Source organism: Geotrypetes seraphini, chromosome 4, assembly GCF_902459505.1.
Source record: "Geotrypetes seraphini chromosome 4, aGeoSer1.1, whole genome shotgun sequence".
Taxonomy (NCBI): Eukaryota; Metazoa; Chordata; class Amphibia; order Gymnophiona; family Dermophiidae; genus Geotrypetes; species Geotrypetes seraphini.
Genome location: NC_047087.1, coordinates 18,048,486 through 18,069,033, shown reverse-complemented (window position 1 = coordinate 18,069,033; position 20,548 = coordinate 18,048,486). Strand labels below are relative to the sequence as shown.

General features: G+C 46.9%; 1 protein-coding gene across 1 annotated transcript in view; it reads left to right on the top strand.

Annotated features, from left to right (window-relative positions):
- Positions 1 to 19,321: 19,321 nt before the first annotated feature.
- The window catches only part of USP10 (ubiquitin specific peptidase 10), a 193,550-nt gene continuing 192,323 nt past the window's right edge, over positions 19,322 to 20,548 (top strand). The window contains exon 1 of the mRNA XM_033941815.1: positions 19,322 to 19,819. Coding sequence (XP_033797706.1) covers positions 19,799 to 19,819 — 21 coding nt within the window. The 5' untranslated portion in view covers positions 19,322 to 19,798. The remainder of the gene's footprint in view (positions 19,820 to 20,548) is intronic.

Genomic DNA, 20,548 nt, shown 5'->3' with positions numbered 1-20,548 from the left:
CACAGTGTAATGCCTTTTCCCACCAACAGGGGGTTTACAATAAAATACAAGCCATCAATCCGTTTACAATCCCCATGCTCTCACACAACTTTGAATCATAGATTGGCCTCATAACTATATTGAAAAATTGCATGTGAGAATAAGAAAACTCATTCATGCCCACTAAGTGATCTCTAAAAAACAGTGCATGCCAAGAATGTGCATCTAAAGAGGTGAAGGAAATATTGATCATGAAGAAAGAGGTTACAGGTATGGAGCCAAACCGCATCAGCAGACCCAAAACCTGAAAGTGCTGATTTGTGAGTGCAAAAGCACAGTTACTTACCGTAACAGGTGTTATCCAGGGACAGCAGGCATATATTCTCACATGTGGGTGACGTCATCTACGGAGCCCCGATGCGGAAGCATTTTCAAGCAAACTTGATTGAAGATTTAAGTTTGCTCTGCTGCTCCACGCATGCGTGCCTTCCTGCTCCACTAGGGGGTGCATCCCCTCGTGGTCTCCAGTTCACTTAACTAGCCAAGAAGCCAACCTCGGGGAGGTGGGTGGGTTGTGAGAATATATGCCTGCTGTCCCTGGATAACACCTGTTACGGTAAGTAACTGTGCTTTATCCCAGGACAAGCAGGCATGATATTCTCACATGTGGGTGACCTCCAAGCTTACTGAAGAGGGATGGAGGGAAGTTGGCAATTTAAGCAAATAGATTTCGCAACACCGATTGGCCGAACCGGCCATCGCTTCTGGACAGGGAGTCCAGACAGTAGTGGGAGGTGAAGGTATGAACCGAAGACCATGTGGCAGCCTTGCAGATTTCCTCAATAGGTGTTGACCTGAGGAAGGCTACGGAGGCTGCCATCGCTCGGACTTTGTGTCCCGTTACTCGACCATGCAGCGCGAGACCAGCCTGAGCGTAGCAAAAGGAGATGCAATCGGCCAACCAGTTGGACAAGGTGCGTTTGGAAACTGGGTGACCTAACCGGTTTGGGTCGAAGGACAAAAACAGTTGTGGGACTTTCCGGTGTGGCTGAGTGCGTTGGAGGTAAAAGGCCAACGCTCTTTTGCAGTCAAGAGTGTGGAGCGCCACTTCTCCGGGGTGAGAGTGGGGCTTGGGAAAAAACACAGGTAAGACAATGGACTGATTGAGATGGAAATCAGACACTACTTTAGGTAGGAACTTTGGATGGGTGCGGAGTACCACCTTGTCGTGATGGAATACCGTGAAGGGTGGGTCCGCTACCAGAGCTTGTAGCTCACTAACCCGCCGTGCGGACGTGAGTGCAAGTAGGAAAATTACCTTCCAAGTGAGGAATTTTGGATGGCATTTGTCTAGGGGCTCAAATGGAGGTTTCATTAGTTGAGCCAGAACCACGTTAAGGTCCCAAACCACCGGGGGAGGTTTGAGAGGGGGGTGGACGTTCAGCAGGCCCTTCATGAAGCGAGTGACTAAGGGATGGAGCGAGAGGGCTTTCCCTTCCAGGGGCTGATGAAAGGCCGCAATCGCACTGAGGTGTACTCGAATGGAGTTGGTCTTTAGGCCGGAATGAGATAGTTGAAGTAGATAGTCAAGGACCAGGGGGACGGGGACCGACACCGGGTCCTGGCTGTGGGAGGAGCACCAGGTTGAGAATCTGGTCCACTTTTGGGAGTAGCAGGTTCTCGTCGAGGTTTTTCTAGAGGCCTCCAATATCTCCTTGACTGATTGAGACACGGGGAGAGCAGTCAGGGGGAGAGAAACCAAGCATTCAGATGAAGAGATTGAAGATTGGGATGTAACAGTGAACCCTGACCCTGTGACAGTAGAGAGGGAAACAGAGGCAGAGGCAGTGGATCTCTGACACTGAGTTGAAGTAGAAGGGAAAACCACGGCTGGCGTGGCCAGCGAGGGGCAATCAGGATCAGGGTGGCTTGTACTGTTTTCAGGTGGACAAGCGTCCGCAGTATCAGAGGGAACGGCGGGAACGCGTACAGGAACCTTCCCTCCCAATCGAGGAGGAAGGCGTCGGCCTCGAGCCGGTCCGGGGAGTATATCCGGGAGCAGAAGAGAGACAGCTTGTGATTGTGAGGGGACGCGAACAGGTCTATTTGAGGCGTCCCCCACCGTTCGAACACTCCTCGTAGGGCCTGAGAGTGTAGTGACCACTCGTGTGGCTGGAGGAGGCGGCTGAGTCTGTCCGCCAGGCAGTTTTGTTCTCCTTGTATGTACACCGCCCGAAGGAAGGTGTTGTTGGAGATTGCCCATTTCCAGAGGCGCAGGGCTTCCCGGCAAAGGGGCCAAGATCCTGTGCCCCCTTGTTTGTTTACGTAGTACATCGCTACTTGATTGTCGGTTCGGATGAGAACCACTCGGTCGCGGAGCAGATGTTGGAAGGCTACTGCTGCGAGGTAGATGGCCCGAAGTTCTAGCACGTTGATGTGGCAACGGCGGTCTTGTGCTGACCACATTCCTTGGGTGCGCAGGCCGTCCAGATGGGCTCCCCAAGCGTACTCCGACGAGTCCGTGGTGAGTACCTTGCTGTGGGGTGGGGTGAGGAAGAGCAAACCTTTGGAAAGATTTGAAGAGTCGGCCCACCAGCGGAGCGATCGTTGCAATGAAGGAGTCACTGTCACGGAGTGGTCGATCGGGTCCCGGTCTTGACGCCATTGAGACGCCAGGGTCCATTGAGGGATTCTCAGATGGAGGCGGGCGAAGGGTGTGACATGGACGGTGGAGGCCATGTGGCCCAGGAGGGTCATCATCTGTCGGGCTGATACTGAGGTCAGCCGAGAGATCCTTCGGCTCAGACTTACTAACGCCTCCAGGCGCGGAGGGGGGAGGAAGGAACGGAGGCGAACCGTGTCCAGCGTGGCCCCGATGAACTGTAGGGATTGTGAGGGGCGTAGTTGAGATTTTGGGAAGTTTATTTCGAACCCCAGACTTTGTAGATAGGTAATAGTCTGTTGGGTCGCTGAGATAGCCCCTTCTTTGGACGGGGCTTTGATTAGCCAGTCGTCCAGGTAGGGGAATACCTGGAGGCCCTGGGAGCGTAAGGTTGCTGCTACCACCACGAGGCACTTGGTGAAGACTCGAGGTGATGATGCTAGTCCGAAGGGGAGGACTCGGTATTGTAGGTGCCAGTCCCCTACTTGGAAACGCAAAAACTTGCGGTGAGCGGGGTGCACTGGGACATGTGTGTACGCCTCTTTGAGATCGAGGGAGCAGAGCCAGTCGCCCTCGTCGATCAGGGGGTAGAGTGTTGGTAGTGAGAGCATCCGAAACTTTTCCCGTACCAGGAATTTGTTGAGGCGTCTCAAGTCTAGTATTGGGCGTAGGTCTCCCGTTTTTTTCGGTACCAGAAAGTAACGGGAGTAGAAGCCCTTCCCCCGTTGGTCGGGGGGGACCTTCTCCACTGCTCTCAGGCGAAGCAGGTCTCGAGCTTCGGAGAGGAGTAGAGGTAGCTGAGTCCTGTTGGGAGGGCAATTCCTTGGGGGGTTGTCCGGGGGAATGGCCCGAAAGTTGAGAGAGTACCCTGATGAGATCACGCCAAGGACCCATGCGTCCGTCGTGAGTTGTTCCCAGCGAGGGTAAAAGGCTTTGAGTCGACCTCCGATGGGAAGGCGGCCTGGGACTATGGCGGAGGGGGCCCGCCCCCTTCCGTGTGTCCCGTCAAAAGGACGGGGATGGTTTGGTGGTCGCGGGCGGTTGGGACTTGGGCATGGCCCTGTGATGGGCTTGCGGACGTCTGGGTGGGGGCCGCGAGAAAGCAGGGGTGGACTTTTGTGGGTAGCGGCGCGGAGGGGCCCTGTATGGCCTGGGCGCTGGCGGTTTGGGCTTTTGCCGGACAAGGGAGGCAAATGAGCGTTCATGTTCGGAGAGGCGTTTTGTCGCCGCCTCGATAGTGTCATCGAACAATTCCTTTCCCACGCAGGGGAGGTTAGCTAACCGGTCCTGTAAGTTGGGGTCCATGTCGACCAGGCGCAGCCAAGCTAGTCGGCGCATGGCGATAGCGAAGGCTGCTTCTCTGGAGGAGAGTTCGAAGCCATCGTAGGCCGCGTGGAATAGATGAAGGCGCAGGTTGGAGAGGGACTCTAAAAGCAGGCCGAACGTTTCCTGCCGGGAGGCCGGTAGGTCAGTCTCAAAGGCTCTCAATAGTCCAATGAGGTGTTTGAGGTATGATGTGAAGGTGAAAGTGTAGCTTTGCACCCTAGAGGCCATCATTGCGTTTTGGTATAGTCTCCTGCCGAACTTGTCCAGGGTTCGGCCTTCCCGGCCTGGGGGTACCGCTGCTGAGACCCGGGACGGGTGAGCCTTTTTCAAGGAGGATTCCACTAGCAGCGATTGGTGGGAGAGCTGTGGTTGCTCGAATCCCGGATAAGGTACTGTGCGGTACTTGGCCTCCATTTTGGAGGGTACGGCCGTGACCATGTAGGGGGTCTCCAGGTTCCTGAAGAAGGCCTGTTGGAGTACCGGGTTGGGTGGTAAGCGAAGGGACTCTCTGGGCAGTGATGGCATATCCAGCTCCGCCAGGTACTCCTTAGAGTATCTGGAGTCGGACTGGAGATCTAAGTCCAATGCGTGGCCCATGTCTTGGACAAAGCGAGTGAAGGATGGGCGAGATGTCCCCGGAGCCCCGTGCGGGGTCAGGGAACGAGACCTTCGTCGGGTGGAGAAGGATAAGGAGGCTTCCCTCGAGTATCGAGGTTCATGCTCTGATCCATGCTCCGAGGTTGGGGAAGCACTGTGAGAGTGTTCCGGGGTTGTCGATCTTCGGCGTCTCGAGGAGCCCCTCGGAGACGATGCCGGGGTTAGGGGTACCGATCGATGTCGGATTGGTGACCTCGATCCGGACTCCCTCGGAGAATGCGTCCGAGGGGGAGTTCGGAGGATACGCGGGTTGGAGAGTGATAACTCAGCCACCCTTAGTGGTCCTGTACGAGGTGTGGGAGAACGGCCTCGTAGGGTTGGTGAACCTCGGGCCTTCTTGGAGGTATGGCGGTTCGAGGTTTCTGTCGTTCTAGCCCGACGTTTTGCTCCTCGGCGGTCCGCAGAGGGGGAACGTCTCGGGCGTCTCGGCGAGGAGTCCGAGGAGGATGGGATGCGGCGAGGATTGCGCACCTTTCCTCGAGGTTGTTCGGTGTGAGGCTCAGGTTGGTCTGGCACATTCGAGGTCGAGGCCGGTTGAAACTGGGCCATTGCAGCGGACAGCTCCGACGTGATCATCGCTCGGAGTAGGTCCTGGAAGACGGGCACGGACAGCATCGAAGGCATGTCCCCTGCCTCTGTGCGCTCCACCGGGGGCTACCTCGTATCAGAGTATTCCCGTGTGGTGGAGGCACGGCCCGAAGGCTTGGAGGGCTTAGACGGGGCTGTAAGCATGGGGCTTCCGCCATGCGTCGCCGTTGTCCCCGAGGCTGGCTTCTTCGCTGTTACAGAACCTGAAGAGGGAAGAGGGGACTTACCCGGAGCCGAGGCTTTCTGTTGTCCCGAGGACTTCGGGGTCGAGTCTCGAGGCGATGCCGAGGTTTCCGGGGCCGAGGTCAAGGCCGGGGCCGAGGCCAGGGCCGACCTCGAGGCCGAAGTGGAGGGTTGGTCCGGGGTGAAGAGATCCGCCATGCGGGCTTTTCTTCGGCGGAGGGCCCGGTTTTGGAAAATAGCGCACTGGGGGCAGGAGTCGGTTGGATGAGTCGCCCCCAGACAAAGGATGCACCGGCGATGCGGGTCTGTGAGAGAAAGAAGCCGCTCGCACCGGGTGCACTTTTTAAAGCCGGTCAAAGGCCGGGACATTAAATCGAAAGTAGCCGCGGCTCGATTAGCCACGCGGCCACGGGGACCCGGAAGCCTCCGGGTCGTTGAAAACGAAGCAGGAATCAAGTAAAAAGGTAAGGAATTCGCGCACAGCGACTTAATCGTGAAAAAACAAGAAAAAATCGCGGTGCTAGAAGGCAGTTGGGGCAGAGCCTGAAAAACACGTCTTCTAGGCTCGCGGAAAATTTTGAACTGGAGACCACGAGGGGATGCACCCCCTAGTGGAGCAGGAAGGCACGCATGCGTGGAGCAGCAGAGCAAACTTAAATCTTCAATCAAGTTTGCTTGAAAATGCTTCCGCATCGGGGCTCCGTAGATGACGTCACCCACATGTGAGAATATCATGCCTGCTTGTCCTGGGATAATGTACTTAACTGGGCTGCATAAGTATCTAGCAGCACAAGGGGGTGGGGAAAACAATCAAATTAGAAAAACAAGAGAATAATTCTTTAAAGAATTCAATCAGCCAAGAAAAACAATTGGTTAAAACCCAATTAACAGCAGAGAATACAGAGAGCTACTTCAGAAAACACAAGAAAACTGATTCATTAGTGATGGAGGAGAGAGGTAAACTTTAAGTTAAAGAGATTAATAATTGCTATACTTGACAGTGGACTTTGAATTGTGTGATTCATAGCAGCATAGAAAACCAGAAAGAACAAATGCATTGAACATGTCTTGTTGCTGATGTAAGATGGCCTGTATACTAAAAGACACAATAAGATAGTTATACACAATTTCGAGTGAGTTAGCATTGCTATCTATTCTAATCCAGCACTTATAGTCCGTCTTCTTCCCTAATAAGGGTCCAGAGTGGTGCCCAATATGAAATGTCACTACAAATTAAGAAGAATAAGAAATTAACATTTGATCAAAAATTAAAACATTTATGAAACACAGAGTAAGAACATAAGAATAGCTTTACTGGGTCAAACCAAAGGTCCATCAAGCCAAGTAGCCCATTCTCATGGTGGCCAATCCAGCTCACTAGTACCTGGCCAAAACCCAAAGAATAGCAACATTCCAAGCTACCGATCCAAGGCAAGCAGTGGCTTCCCCCATGTCTTTCTCAATAACAGACTATGGACCTTTCCTCCAGCAAATTGTCCAAACCTTTCTTAAAACCAACTATGCTATCTGCTCTTACCACAACCTCTGGCGATGTGTTCCAGAGCTTAACTATTCTCCGAGTGAAAATTTTTTCCTCCTATTGGTTTTAAGAGTATTTCCCTGTAACTTCATCGAGTGTCCCCTAGTCCATGTAATTTTTTTTTATTTATGCAATTTTATAAAAATTCCAAGCATAAACATCTTGTACAGAAAAGTATGATCAAGACATCTCTGTTAAAATTAGTTTTCAATTCTGAAAAGTAATTCACTCAAATTATAATAGGAAAAGAAAAGAACAGCTTCCCTTGATCGCACACAAGTCCTCTAAATTAAACTAGATCCAAGAGTATCTTAAATGCAAACTAATATAAAGAGGCACTTTAACTACTACTAATACAGAGAACTAATTTCCAATAGGAGCTGTTGTTACTTCTTTCTCAAGGCATTTCATTGAGATAAATCTTATCAGATGAGAAGGATCTACAAATACATATTTCAATGAACCATATCTAACGACACATTTACATGGGTATCTTAAAAAGAAAAAAAACCCAATTTGAGTCACTCCAGGCTTCAAATTTAGGAATTCTCTTCTTCTTTTCTGAGTCTCTCTTGAGACATCTGGAAAAATTTGAATATGGAGACCCAGGAAATCCTTGGATCTATTCTTGAAGTAAAGATTCAGGATCCAGTCCTTGTCTGGAGCCAAAGCCACAGTCAACAGGAAAGTGGCTGGCGTAGCCACTTCTCTGTCCGATTGTTCCAATATAGCGGAAATATCCAATGGATGTTCCTGAGGTTCTTCGACTTTTTCTTTTTGATGAATTTGAGCTTTAACAGGAAGATAATAAGCCCTTGTGAGGGGAGGTAGAGAATTTTCAGGTATCTTAAGAATCTCCATAAAATATCGTTTTATCATATCTCGAGGGGAAACTGATAAAATCTTAGGAAAATTTACAATCCGCAGGTTATTAGCCCGAGTATTGTTCTCCAAAGCTTCCAAATTCCTCCTCATGATTGTATTATCTTTAACCAATTGATCTTGATTTTGTTTGACAGTTATTAATTCTTTATTGGTTTCCTGCTTTAATAAAGATACATCTTGTTTTAAAGAGTTAATTTCTTCTTTCTGAGCTTTTATTTCTGTATCCAAGTTTTTTATTTGAGGATTTAAAGTGTTCCCCAAATTAACTACCAAATCCCAAAGAGCTTCTAATGTAACTTGTGGGGGTTTAGTCCATGTAATTTTTGACAGAGTGAAAAATTTATCCACTTGTACCCGTTCTACTCCACTCAGGATTTTGTAGACGTCATCCATATCTCCCTTCAGCCGTCTGTTTTCCAAGCTGAAGAGCCCTAACCTTTTTAGTCTTTCCTCATACGAATAAGAAGGTAACTTTTTAACTAATGGAGGAAAATGATGCCAGACCTGAATCACTTTATAAAAAAAAGATTCCACCATTCTCTTATAGCGAGTGGCTTTGAATGATGGAAATATCAAAAAATAATAATCTTACAACCTAGAAGTCTCTGTAGTTAAAGGAAATACCACTAATTAGGATACGTTTCAGGAGCTAATGGAGTACAATCCACAAAGGAGAAAATGATCAGATCATTTTTTTCTTAAAAATCAGTTTGGCTGTAGTGTTAAGAACATAAAAATTGTCGCTGCTGGGTCAGACCAGTGGTCCATCGTGCCCAGCAGTCCGCTCCCATGGCGACCCTAGGCCAAAGATCAGTGCCTTAACTAAGACCAGCCCTACCTGCGTACGTTCTGGTTCAGCAGGAACTTGTGTAACTTTGTCTTGAATCTCTGGAGGGTGTTTTCCCCTATAACAGCCTCCAGAAGAGCGTTCCAGTTTTCCACCACTCTCTGGATGAAGAAGAACTTCCTTATGTTTGTACGGAATCTATCCTCTTTTAACTTTAGAGAGTGCCCTCTCGTTCTCCCTACCTTGGAGAGGTTGAACAACTTGTCTTTATCTACTAAGTCTATTCCCTTCAGTATCTTGAATGTTTCGATCATGTCACCTCTCAGTCTCCTCTTTTCAAGGGAGAAGAGGCCCAGTTTCTCTAATCTCTCGCTGTATGGCAACTCCTCCAGCCCCTTAACCATTTTAGTCGCTCTTCTCTGGATCCTTTCAAGTAGTACCGTGTCCTTCTTCATGTACGGCGACCAGTGCTGGACGCAGTATTCCAGGTGAGGGCATACCATGGCCCGGTACAGCGGCATGATAACTTTCTTTTCATGAGAGCATCTGAGATCCCATATTATAATGAGTTGGAGTAATTCAATTGGATAAAACTAAAACCTGAATGAATACAGCAAACTGGTTTTCATAAAAATAAGGGTGAACAGTCCTTAATTGTTTTAAAACATTTCATATATAAATTGTTAAACTGGGCTTCAAAAAGTATTGAGGGGGGACATTATAAGTTATTGTAGTCATGTTAAAAAAGCTCGGGATAGGGAAATTTTGCATTTGGAGAGGGATATTGTAAAGGCTAGGAGGAAATTTGGACAATCTGATGACTCGGTGCATAGATAGGAATTAATGGAATATCAAGTAACTCTCAATTCTCTTCTACATCAGCGGGCACACAAATCCCTTGCTTATTATAAGTACCAACTGTATAAACATGGGAATAAGGGGGGAAAACTTTTGGCCGGTTAGTTTCATCTAGAATGGGTCCCAATAGGGTTAGGGCCTTGATAAATGAACAAGGGAAGCGGGTTATAACAGATCAAGAGATGGGAGATATTTTTTTTCCGCTATTTTAAGACTCTTTATGATACCCCGTTATACAAGAGAATATTGGCAGGTCCCTATTTGGATGAGATAAAATTGCCCGGTATCTCTGAGAGTGATAGGGAGCGTTTGAATGCGCCAATTACTCCGGAGGAAGTGTATTGAGCAATTGGGAATAGTCCATTGCTGAAGGCACCAGGTGAGGATGGCATGCGTATTGAATTTTATAAACTATTAAGTGAAGAGATTATCCAACCACTTGCTAGGATGTTTAATATTATGGTTGGTGCTGAAGCTTTGTCGGAAGGTATGAATATGGCTCGAATTCTGGTGTTGCCTAAACCGAATAAAGACCCCGAAAAAGTGGCATCATATCGTCCTATTTCTTTATTGAATACGGAGGCTAAATTGTTAGAGAAAATTATGGCTAATAGGTTAGCTGCTGTACTGCCCTCCATTATTCATGAGGCTCAGGTGGGATTTGTGAAGGGAAGGAAAATAGCTAAAAATGTAAGAAAATTGTTACTGTCTTTAGAACAGCGGGCGAGATATAATTTACCTTCTGTGCTGATCAGCTTTGATGCTGAAAAGGCATTTGACAAAGTCAGGTGGGATTTTCTTTATGAAACATTAACAGCATATGGTTTTGACGGTTTTTTTGTATCGGCAATACATGCATTGTATGCTCTTCCACAGGCTAAATTGGTGTTAAAGGATTTTGAAACTGATAAGTTTCCTATTTGTAGGGGGATGAGACAAGGTTGTCCTTTATCTCCGTTATTATTCGTAATTACTTTGGACCCCCTTATTCGAGAGATATATGAATTGCCATTTATACGAGGGATTGATATTGGAAATACTATTTTAAATTGTCAGCTTTTGCTGATGATATTTTAGTGCATCTTACAGATCTTTTGTCTTCTTTAACAGCATTATTGGAATGAATTAAAGAATATGGTCACTATGCAGGTTTTCAATTAAATTTAGATAAATCAGAGGCGTTAGCATCCTTTGAGGCGGTAAAGGCCTTATGGGGATTGGAGTTTCCTTTGATTTGGGCGCAAGGGCAGTTTATGTACTTAGGGATAGTCATGACTATGTTGACTTCCCAATTATATCTCCTTAATGTGGACAAACTACAACAAAAAATAGAACTCTTACTAGATACATGGCAGATGTTGCTTCTTTCTTTGATAGAACAAAAAATGAACCCTGTTGAAGTGGAGGTGGAAAAATCACTAAACTAGAAAAAACCTCCCAAACCCCAAGAAAGGAAAATGACTAGGGGAAAAAGACAAAGACCAACTGAACGCTCAATCAACTAATGTTAAAAATTAATAACTGTTTAAGAGGGAGAGCCCTCAGTCACACAGCCGCCACTGGAGACCCAGCGCAGTCGAGTTCCTGAAGAAGGGGGTGTGCACCCCCGAAACGGAGTTCCGTAGGACGAAGCCATCCTTGCTGACTGCCTTCACACGGAGAAGCTAAGTTCTTCTAGTTTGTGTTCAGCTTGGTTAGATTTGGACACTTATTTCCTTTTTGGCCCCATGATTGGGGGACAGAGATAAATTTCAACTTAACTTAACGGTGTGTTTTTTATTCAATTACTTTTTCACACTTATAGCACTTTATTTATTCACTTATTATGCGGAGAGAGCCCGGGGATGTTTCGCAGTTAACACTCTTCTGGGTGTAATTCGCGTCAGCTTTTCCCTGGGTTTTCCCAGTGGCGGCTGTGTGACTGAGGGCTCTCCCGCTTAAACAGTTATTAATTTTTAACATTAGTTGATTGAGCGTTCAGTTGGTCTTTGTCTCTTTCCCCTAGTCATTTTCCTTTCTTGGGGTTTGGGAGGTTTTTTCTTTCTTTGATGGGTCATATTAGCTTGGTTAAGCTGTTTATATTTCCTAAATGGTTGTATATGTTACAGACTTTGCCGTTGTGCTTATTGAAGAAGGATTTACGTATCTCTTATAAAAAAGTTACTCGTTTTTGTTGGGGGGGCCAAAAAACCTAAATTAAAGTTGATACATTTGCTGGGGAATTGGAATAAAGGGGGGTTAGGTTTACCGGATATGCAGATTTATAATTATGCGTCTGATTCGTCATTTGGGAGATTGGATTAATGAGACAAGTATTTACACTCCTCTTCGGATGGAATGGGAGTTTTATGCTCCTTGTGATGTGTTTGCATTATTACATAGTGCACGGAAGGCATTGCCTTCTCATATTTGTTCAAGTTTATTATTCAAGACATTATGGATGGCATGGTGTTGGCTTGTGCGACTCTTAGGTGGAAATCCGATGATTAGTGATCTTTTGCCTTTGCAGGGTAATCTGGCCTTTCCTCCGGGACGAGACTCTAGAGAGTATAGGTTATAGGGACTGAGAGGAGTTAAAAATTTGGAACATATTTTAGGGGATGAAGGAAAAATGTTAACCCATGCTGAATTATTAGCTAAGGTGGGGGTGACCTGAGGAGCGCAGTTTGCCTGTCTTCAAGTGGAGCATTATGTAAGATCCCTTGATCGAGCACAATTGAGTTTACATTTGGGGGTTAAAATGCGAGAGTTGTTTACTTGGGAGGAGGGATTATCTCTTTCAGTGTCAAGCATTCATACTAGCTTACAAAAATTACAACCAGATAAGGACTACCAGAATATTCGGGATAAATGGGAGAGAGAATTACAGCTTAATTTGGGACATTGGGATGTTGCCCGTTCTTTAAGGGCTACACCTGGGGTGATACAATGTGCATGGTTAAGAGAAACATATTACAGGGTAACATTACGTGCCTATTATATTCGTACACAGTTGTTCTACGGTGGAGGTCTTCCTACTCCATTATGTCATAAATGTGGGTTGGAGGAGCACATTTTGGGACATGCTTTTTGGTTTTGTCCCATTATTCAGCATTTTTGGAAGCGAATAATATCTTATATGTCTGAGTTAATTGGAAGATCTTTGTGCTACTCTCCATCCCATTTTATTTTGGATTTGCCAGAAGCTTTCGTCATTTGCCTAAGGGGCATAGGATGCTGTGTAGGAAAATGAGTCTACTGGCCAAAAAATGTATTCTTCAATACTGGACGATCTCTGACCCTCCAAAGTTTTGAAATTGGCGAAACCAGTTGCATCAGTTGGCCATCTGGGAAGCTAGAGATGCTGGAAGGATGAGGAAGCGAAAGATGTTGTTTATGCAAATATGGGATCCTTCTTCCATGGGCCGAATACACACATACTTTTCTCTGTCGCCGCACTCTTTGACCAAAAGATTTGTAAGCCTGCAACCACGTCAAGGTAGACTCTTTCAGCAGGGCCCTAACCTAACCTAAACTAATCTATACTTATCTATTCTAAACTAACATATGTCTAATACTGAACTAATAACAAACTAACAAACATCTGCATAATAAATAACTAATAAATAATAGTGCTAGTAGCTATAATTCACTTTTGAATGTAAAATCTCAGTTAAGGATTTCTTTTGACCTTTGTAGGCCAGAAGTAGATCACAATTGCACAATATTTTTTGTAACAAGTATTAAATGTGTTGTTATAAATACTGTAAGCTTAATAAATATATCAGAAAAAACTACACATCTGAGCACATATCTGAACATACACATCTGTATGATCCCATCCTCCTCAGCTTGCCTATAGCTGCATCATGCATGTTAAAAATGTACGATATGTTGATATGTGCACCTTCCTTCCTTCCCATCCATCCTCCTCAGCCTGTCCTTACACATCCACAGCTGCATGTTAAAGATGATGTATATGTTATGATGATAAATAAGTGCATATGAGCACATCATTAACATGCAGCTATGGATGAATATATAATGATGTTATGAGTGTGCACCTCTTCCTTCCCATCCTCCTCAGCATGCCACATACAGCATGTTACATTACACAGACTTTGTGAAATGTAACATGCTGTGTGTGACATGCTATGGAGGATGGGAAGGAAGAGGTGCACACTCATAACATCATTATATATTCATGATTCAATCTGATAATCATTACTACCAGGCTGTGTGTGTTATGGGATGGAGAAAGAAAGGTGCATGGGATGGAGGAAGAAAGGTGCATGTTTAAATTGCGCGGGGACAGAAATCCCCCCGTCCCCGCCAAAGTCCCACCCATCCCCGTGAGGACTCCCACCTGTCCCCGTGAGGACTCCCACCCGTCCCCGCGAGGAATCCCTCCGTCCCCACCCGTCCCCGCGAGGAATCCCCTCCGTCCTCGCCCATCCCCGCGAGGAATCCCCTCCGTCCCCGCCCGTTCCTATAAACTACAGAAATAGTTATTTCATTTAATTATGCTACTGAATTAAAGGCTCTGGTAGAAACCCATTTAAAAATAAGCAAAAAGACTTTATTAATTTGGAAATATTAATTGGGAAGAATATATACTTTGTAAACGGGTTTCTACCAGAGCCTCTAATGTTTATAAATTTTTATCAACACAACCGGCCAGCGCTAAAAACCTCTTCTGCGGTTTTGTAAAAAAAAAAAAAGGGGGGGGGGGGTTATTAGGGATAGTTTGGTGATGCACAGAAAGTTGGAATTTTGGTTTAGGTAATTATGAATTTTCTTATTTGTTGTCTTTTGTCTCCAGAGATATTGGTGTGTAGATACTCGAAGGAGATATTGCAACTCAAAAATGTGGATAATATGAAAATCTGTGAATGTTGGTATGTTTTGTATCTCAAACTGTGGCAGTTGGTGATGGTACAGAGGATGCTAATTTAGAATCTTTAAATTTGACTAATATATTCCTTATTGGGCTTCGCGTAACTGCTTATATGCTTTGATGCTGCTTGAGAGGGGTCGGGTGCGTCATTCCTTGCGCCAATCTATGTTTTTTTTGCAGGTCTGGGGTCCTTATATATACTCCTTGTCGCATAGAACCTGACTTGAGCTTTGAAGGGTTGGCGGCCTCAGGGTGGCCTTTCCCCTGCTTGGTGTATTTCTTTCTTTCTTAAATTTTATTATTTTTCCTTTGCTGCTTGTCTGTCTGCTTACCTTGGTTTACATTTCCATTGGTTCTTTTTGGTTGGGGGGGGGAGGTCATACGCATTGTCTTTTGGGGCTCATCAGAGTCCAGGGCCCTGAATGTCATGATTTCACTTTGTTTCTCAGTTTGGGGAGGTTGGGATACTTGCTCTCTTAGCTACTCTGCTGGCTGGTTCCCTTTATTGCGTCTGTAACAGGCTTCTTACGCCCTCTTTTTTGCTGGCTTCTTCTGGCAGCTACTTCTGTATTTGTCTATTTCGGTTTACTGTTGTGAAGAGCAAGGGATAGGGGGAGGGGGGTTGGGTGGGATCTTGAACCACTATATCTACAGTTATATTCATTGTTATTTTTTCTGGCTCGTTCAATAAAAAATTGTTTCAACTAAATTTGACTAATATATTGGAATCCTCTCAGGAGGAAATTGCCTCGAGGGCTACACTTCAGGTTGCCAACTGAACAGAAAAAAATTAGCATATTAAAATTAAATTTAAAAAAATGACATTCAGGGCCTCTTTTATCAAGCTGCGCTAGAGGTTTTTAGTGAGAGCCGGAGCAGTAAATGCTCTGATGTTCACAGAATTCTTTAGCATCAGAACACTTACCTCTTTGGTGTGTGCTAAAAACCTCTAGCGCAACTTGATAAAAAAAGGGGAGGGGTGGGATCAGTTTTGTCGTCATCCAGTCCGGATCTTTAAGGATGTGGCTAGGTTAGGGTTACCAAATTTTCATAAATGAAATCACCACTGAAGATGTCAGCACAAATCTTGAGGCCAGCACCATTTTGTTTTCAGTTCTCTGTTTGATTTCCCTTGGCTTGGGAAAAAGAATAAAAACTTCCGGTTGTGTCAGAGGAGAAGCTTCTGCCCATACACATGCGACTGCAGGCAGGCAGGTTTCGTCGCCTTCAGTAAGTTTTTTACGAAAGCACCGTGAAAGTAAGGGGGAGGGAGGGAGATAGATTTGGCCGTAGGGAGGGAGGGGGCCATGCGTGATCGGTGACCATGTGCCTTCCCTCCATTAAGTTTCAATTCTTTACTAATGCGCTGTGAAGGTAAGGGGGAGGGAGATTCTTGAGCCGCTGAAGGGCGAGAGGTGGCGAGAGGGAAGGGTAGATGCTGCGGGGACGGGGCAGTGAAGGGGATGGCGGGGACGGGGCGGTGAAGGGGACGGAGGGAATGGGGCAGTAAAGGGGACGGTGGTCCAGTGACGGGGCCAGATTTTTTCCGTGTCATTCTCTAGTGAGTACTCAGCAAGAAGAAAACGTCAAATAGACAGGAGACCCTGGCGAGCGAGTTAACAGAAGACAAACAGAAACCAGAGACTGGAACCAACATGATTTGAATAATAAAATGACCAGACAACTAAAGGTAGAAAAAATAATTTTATTTTCTATTTTGTGATTACAATATTTCAGATTTGAAATGTGTATCCTGCCAAAGCTGGTGTTAGATAGTGAGCGTGAACTAGGACCTAACAGAGAGAGGAAAAGTCTTTTTTTATTTATACCACAGTAACAGCATGGGGTTGGAGAGGGCAAAGGGGGGTGGGGGTGGGTGAAGAGGCTACAAAATAAATCCATCAGGACGTTAGAAAAAAAACAACACCACCCCATTGGGTGGATGAAAAATGAATCGAATCGAAAAATCAATTCAGTATGCCAAATTGAATCGAATCAAAATTTTTTTCCCTGAATTGGGTAGTACTACCCTGAAGTTGTAAGTTCAATTCTCACTGCAGCTCCTTGTGATTCTGGGTAAGTCACTTAAAACCTAATTGCCCCATATATAAAATAAGTACCTGTCTAAAATATGTAAATTGCTTTGAATGTAACCATACCAAAAAGCAGTATATCAAGTCCCATCCCCTTTATCATTTAAGATGGCTTAGCCAAATGAAAAACTCCAATGCAAGACCTGCCAAGTGATGTATGATCCTTCCAGTGGTTTCCAAACCTGTCCTGGGGGACCACCAGCCAGCCGGGTTTTCAAGATATCCCTAAAGAATATGCATGAGTGAGATTTGCATACCTGTCACATCCATTATATGCAAATCTCTGTCATGCATATTCATTAGGGATATCTTGAAAACTCGACTGGCTGGTGGTGCCCCAGGACAGGTTTGGTCCACTGCTTTAGACCTATAACTTTAAGGTCCAGCATACTGAAGGGAAGAAGCATGGCACTGCAGATGCTCTATCCCGTATAGAAGGAAAAGAGGAATTTAAAAAAGAAAGGACTGCCTGCAACATGAGGGGTGGGGTATGTACTGAGGAAACAGCAAAAACACTAAAGAAAAGGCAGCACTAGCCTGAACATAGGTCAGGATATACAGTACACACCTCTAGCAAGGATTTCTTTTGTCAGAACTGGGGTGAAGGGGAGGTCAGAAAACTCCTATGCAGTCCAGCTTTCAGGAAGAGGATTATACCAACCTACCTGGAGAAAGCAGTTGTCTGGCAGCCAGGAAAGAGAGGAGGTGGATCCAGAGAACCAAAGGCTGGCATGTCAGTATGTAATTGATCCTCTCTGATAGGGGCAGGGTCTCTACACAACATCGCAAATGAGTTGCTAAAACAGGAAGAGGGAGCCACTCCCTAGGCAATGATGATCCTATAGCTCTAGCAACCATGGGATTAGGAGAACCTGAAGTTATAAAACTAAGAAATTATGAAAGCATGAAACTGGAAAATAAGAGGGTGAGCTTTATGAAACAGGAGGAGCATACAATATGCTAAAATACAATATGGATTCTTACAGTACTTATCTTATCATAAGGATTAATGTGGATTGTAATAAATATACTGTATATGATGGGGAAACATCCCCAGATGTACAATATTTTAAATACAAACAAATGCAAAGAAATAGAAATTGCTTAACAATAAAGTTTGTAGCTTTCTCCTAAATCTAATATAGTTTCAGGTTTCAAGTTTTAATTAGTCTTGATATACTGTTCTCAGGGAGCTTATCAGAGTGATTTACAAATTAGATAAAAATCAAAGGAAAATACTTCTGCCCCCCTATATTTGAGGGCTAAGGGTTTTTAAAGATGTGGAATCTGGTGTAAGATTATATGTAGCAAATTTTCTTTGCTTTCTTATTGATACCTGTTTTGTCAAGCGGGTTAAAACCACGGGCTCGCGGAAAAAAAAAAAAAAAAGTAAAAAACTCTGCTGGGCAAAGAGGGCCAGCGCATGCGCAGACCATCTATAGAAGGTCTGCACATGCGTTGGGATCGCTATTCAGTGATCCCTGCAGTCGGTTGGGGACATGATTCCGATCAGCCCCCCCGGACATGGATTGGATCCCTCATGGATTGTTGCCCTTAGTGAATCTAGCCCATAGAGTTCCTATGAGCGCCGGAACAGTGCAGAGTATTCAGCGTGCCGGCTGGTGCTAAAAACCTCTTCTTCACTTTTGTAAAGGCAGGGGGGGGGGGTAGGGGGTAGGTAAGATCTGTTTAGATTGCTCAGTCTGCATATTTTTAATGTTATTTATTTATTTAATTCCTCCCCAAGGAGCTCAGAACAAGTTACAAGGTAACATACATAACAATTAGCAAACAAGAAGCATAACAATTAACAAGAAGAAACAGAAGACTACGAGCTTCTTTTACGAAGGTGCGCTAGTGTTTTTAGCGCACGCACAAGATTAGCGCGTGCTAGCCAAAAAACTAGCGCATGCTAGCCTGCTTAAAAGGAGGCGGTAGCAGCTAGTGCGCGTGCTAAAACCGCTAGCACACCTTTGTAAAAGGAGCCCTAAGGCAATAGTGTACAGTGGGATGTGTCTAGTTCAATTGCTCTGGATTAGCAGACACTTGGACAATTGTCCAAGTGTCCCAATTGTAGGCGGCCAACTGCTGCCTAATCAGTCAATCGTGACGCAAGTTTTTAAAAAAAAAAAAAACCCTCCCGAGGCAGGCCACCTACATTGGAGGTGCCTCCAGGAGCCTAGGAAGGCGCGCAAGCCCGCCTAAGGCTAGGTGTGGACGTGGCTTGGCTTGGAAGGATACTTAGGCGGACCTAGACAGCCATACATGTTTCCGTAGGCCCGCAGCTGCTCAGCTTATTGCAAGGGATCTCCCTGTTGCGATAAGTTTAGCTGCCGCGGCTGCCCCCTCCCCTCCATTGCCGGAAGGAGGAATGCCTAATCCCTCCTGCCGACATCCACCGCGATCTCCCTCTGAACAATCGCGGCAGGAGGGATACCCAGTCCCTCCTGCCCGGCACCAACGAACCCACCCCCGAGCGACCACGGCAGGAGGGATGCCCAGTCCCTCCTGCTGGAAACCTCCCACCTCCTTCCATACAATACAGGCAGGAGGGATGCCTAATCCCTCCTGCCAGGCCCCCCCCCCACCCCCTGAACAATCACAGCAGAAGGGATGTCCAGTCCCTCCTGCCAACCCCAACCAGGATCTCCCCAGACAGCTCCTGTCTGCCTCTGGCCGGCAGGCCCGCCTTGGTTTGCATGGGGGAGGGGCCTAAGGGTCTGATTGGCGCTGTAGGAGGGGCCTTAGGCACTTGGACCATCTGGAATGTTACATCTCCCAGTACATTCTGGGATGCATTGGGAGTGGCCAGATCCCTTAGCCCTCCTCATATCCCCCTGAGGGGACTTCAATCGGTCCCTTTTTCCTCCCTGTTGCTGCACTGCTGACACACATTCCTCCTCCCGTGGCTCCACTTAAACTCTGCATTATAGAAGGGCATGAAAAGAAAGCCCATAGCATTAGGATGCCCATCATTGTAACATCCCAGTAGTACAGCTCACCCCCGAACTCTTATTAGCTACACACCGAACACGTCGGATACAGCGCCTGAACTCCATTCAAGCTGTCACCGAGACCGGCAAATGCCTCTTTACAGCCAGCGCGACTCGGAGGCGCCGAGGAAAACGCGCGTGAGGCAAAAACCAAGCAAAACCCCTCGCCGGTGCATGGGCAGCGCGCGCGCGCGCCACTTCCGGCCCTCACAGTTCAGTGGCGCGCGCTGCTCCCGCCTCCCCCTTCCCCTCCGCTCTGCGCCTGCGTCTGGGCGTGTGAGAGAGTGTGTGACTGGGAGAAGATGGCGGCGGCGATGGCGGGGGAAGCGGCGTGAGGAGCCTGTGAGAGGACCCCATTGAAACTGAACGCCATGGCCCTGAACGGCGCCCAGGTAACGGCTTCTGGCGCTGCGGGCCCGGAGGCGGGCGGGCGGGTCGGAGGAGAAAGGAGCGCGCGCCGGCCGGGTGAACGGGGCGAAGGGAGGGGAAGACCCGCTGCCCGCGCCCCCCGCCCCCCCCGCCTCCACTCCGCGTAGGCCCGGGCTGATCTCTGCGGCTTCATGGAGCGCGCTAGGCTGCGGCCGCTTTTCCCTGCAACCCCCGAAAAGCCCGGGCTGAGGTTTGAATTGAATGGGCCGGACCGGGCCTCGGCTGGGCGGCGTGGTGGTGGGGGGAGCTTAAAAGTAGCCCCACTGTGCAGCTCTTTGGCAGGGCAGAGGTTGGAACTCATTGAAAGAATTTGGGGGGGGGGGGAGGGAAGGGTCTTGCATTAATGTCGTGCTCCGACGTGATTGTCGGAGTGGAATCGTTTCCGAAACAAAACGAGAGAACTTTCGGAGCGAGGGAGATCGGTTGTCACCTGTCAAAACTTTGCTTCTGGGCTCGCTCGTGTACTTTGCTGCTGAAGGCTCGCTGGTTCGGCTTTGTTCGGCCTGGGACAGGGTTGATGCACGTGCTACTGTATAAGTGGAACTGCTTAATGCACTTACAGGTGCAATGCTGTTGAAAGGATGGTTGACGTTGGCATGGGAAGGCGTTCGCAATTTGTAGAGCAATTTGCAAAGTTCTAGCCTATAGAGTTTCATCACTTTAGTCTTTAGTCAATGCTGACATTTTCTGCT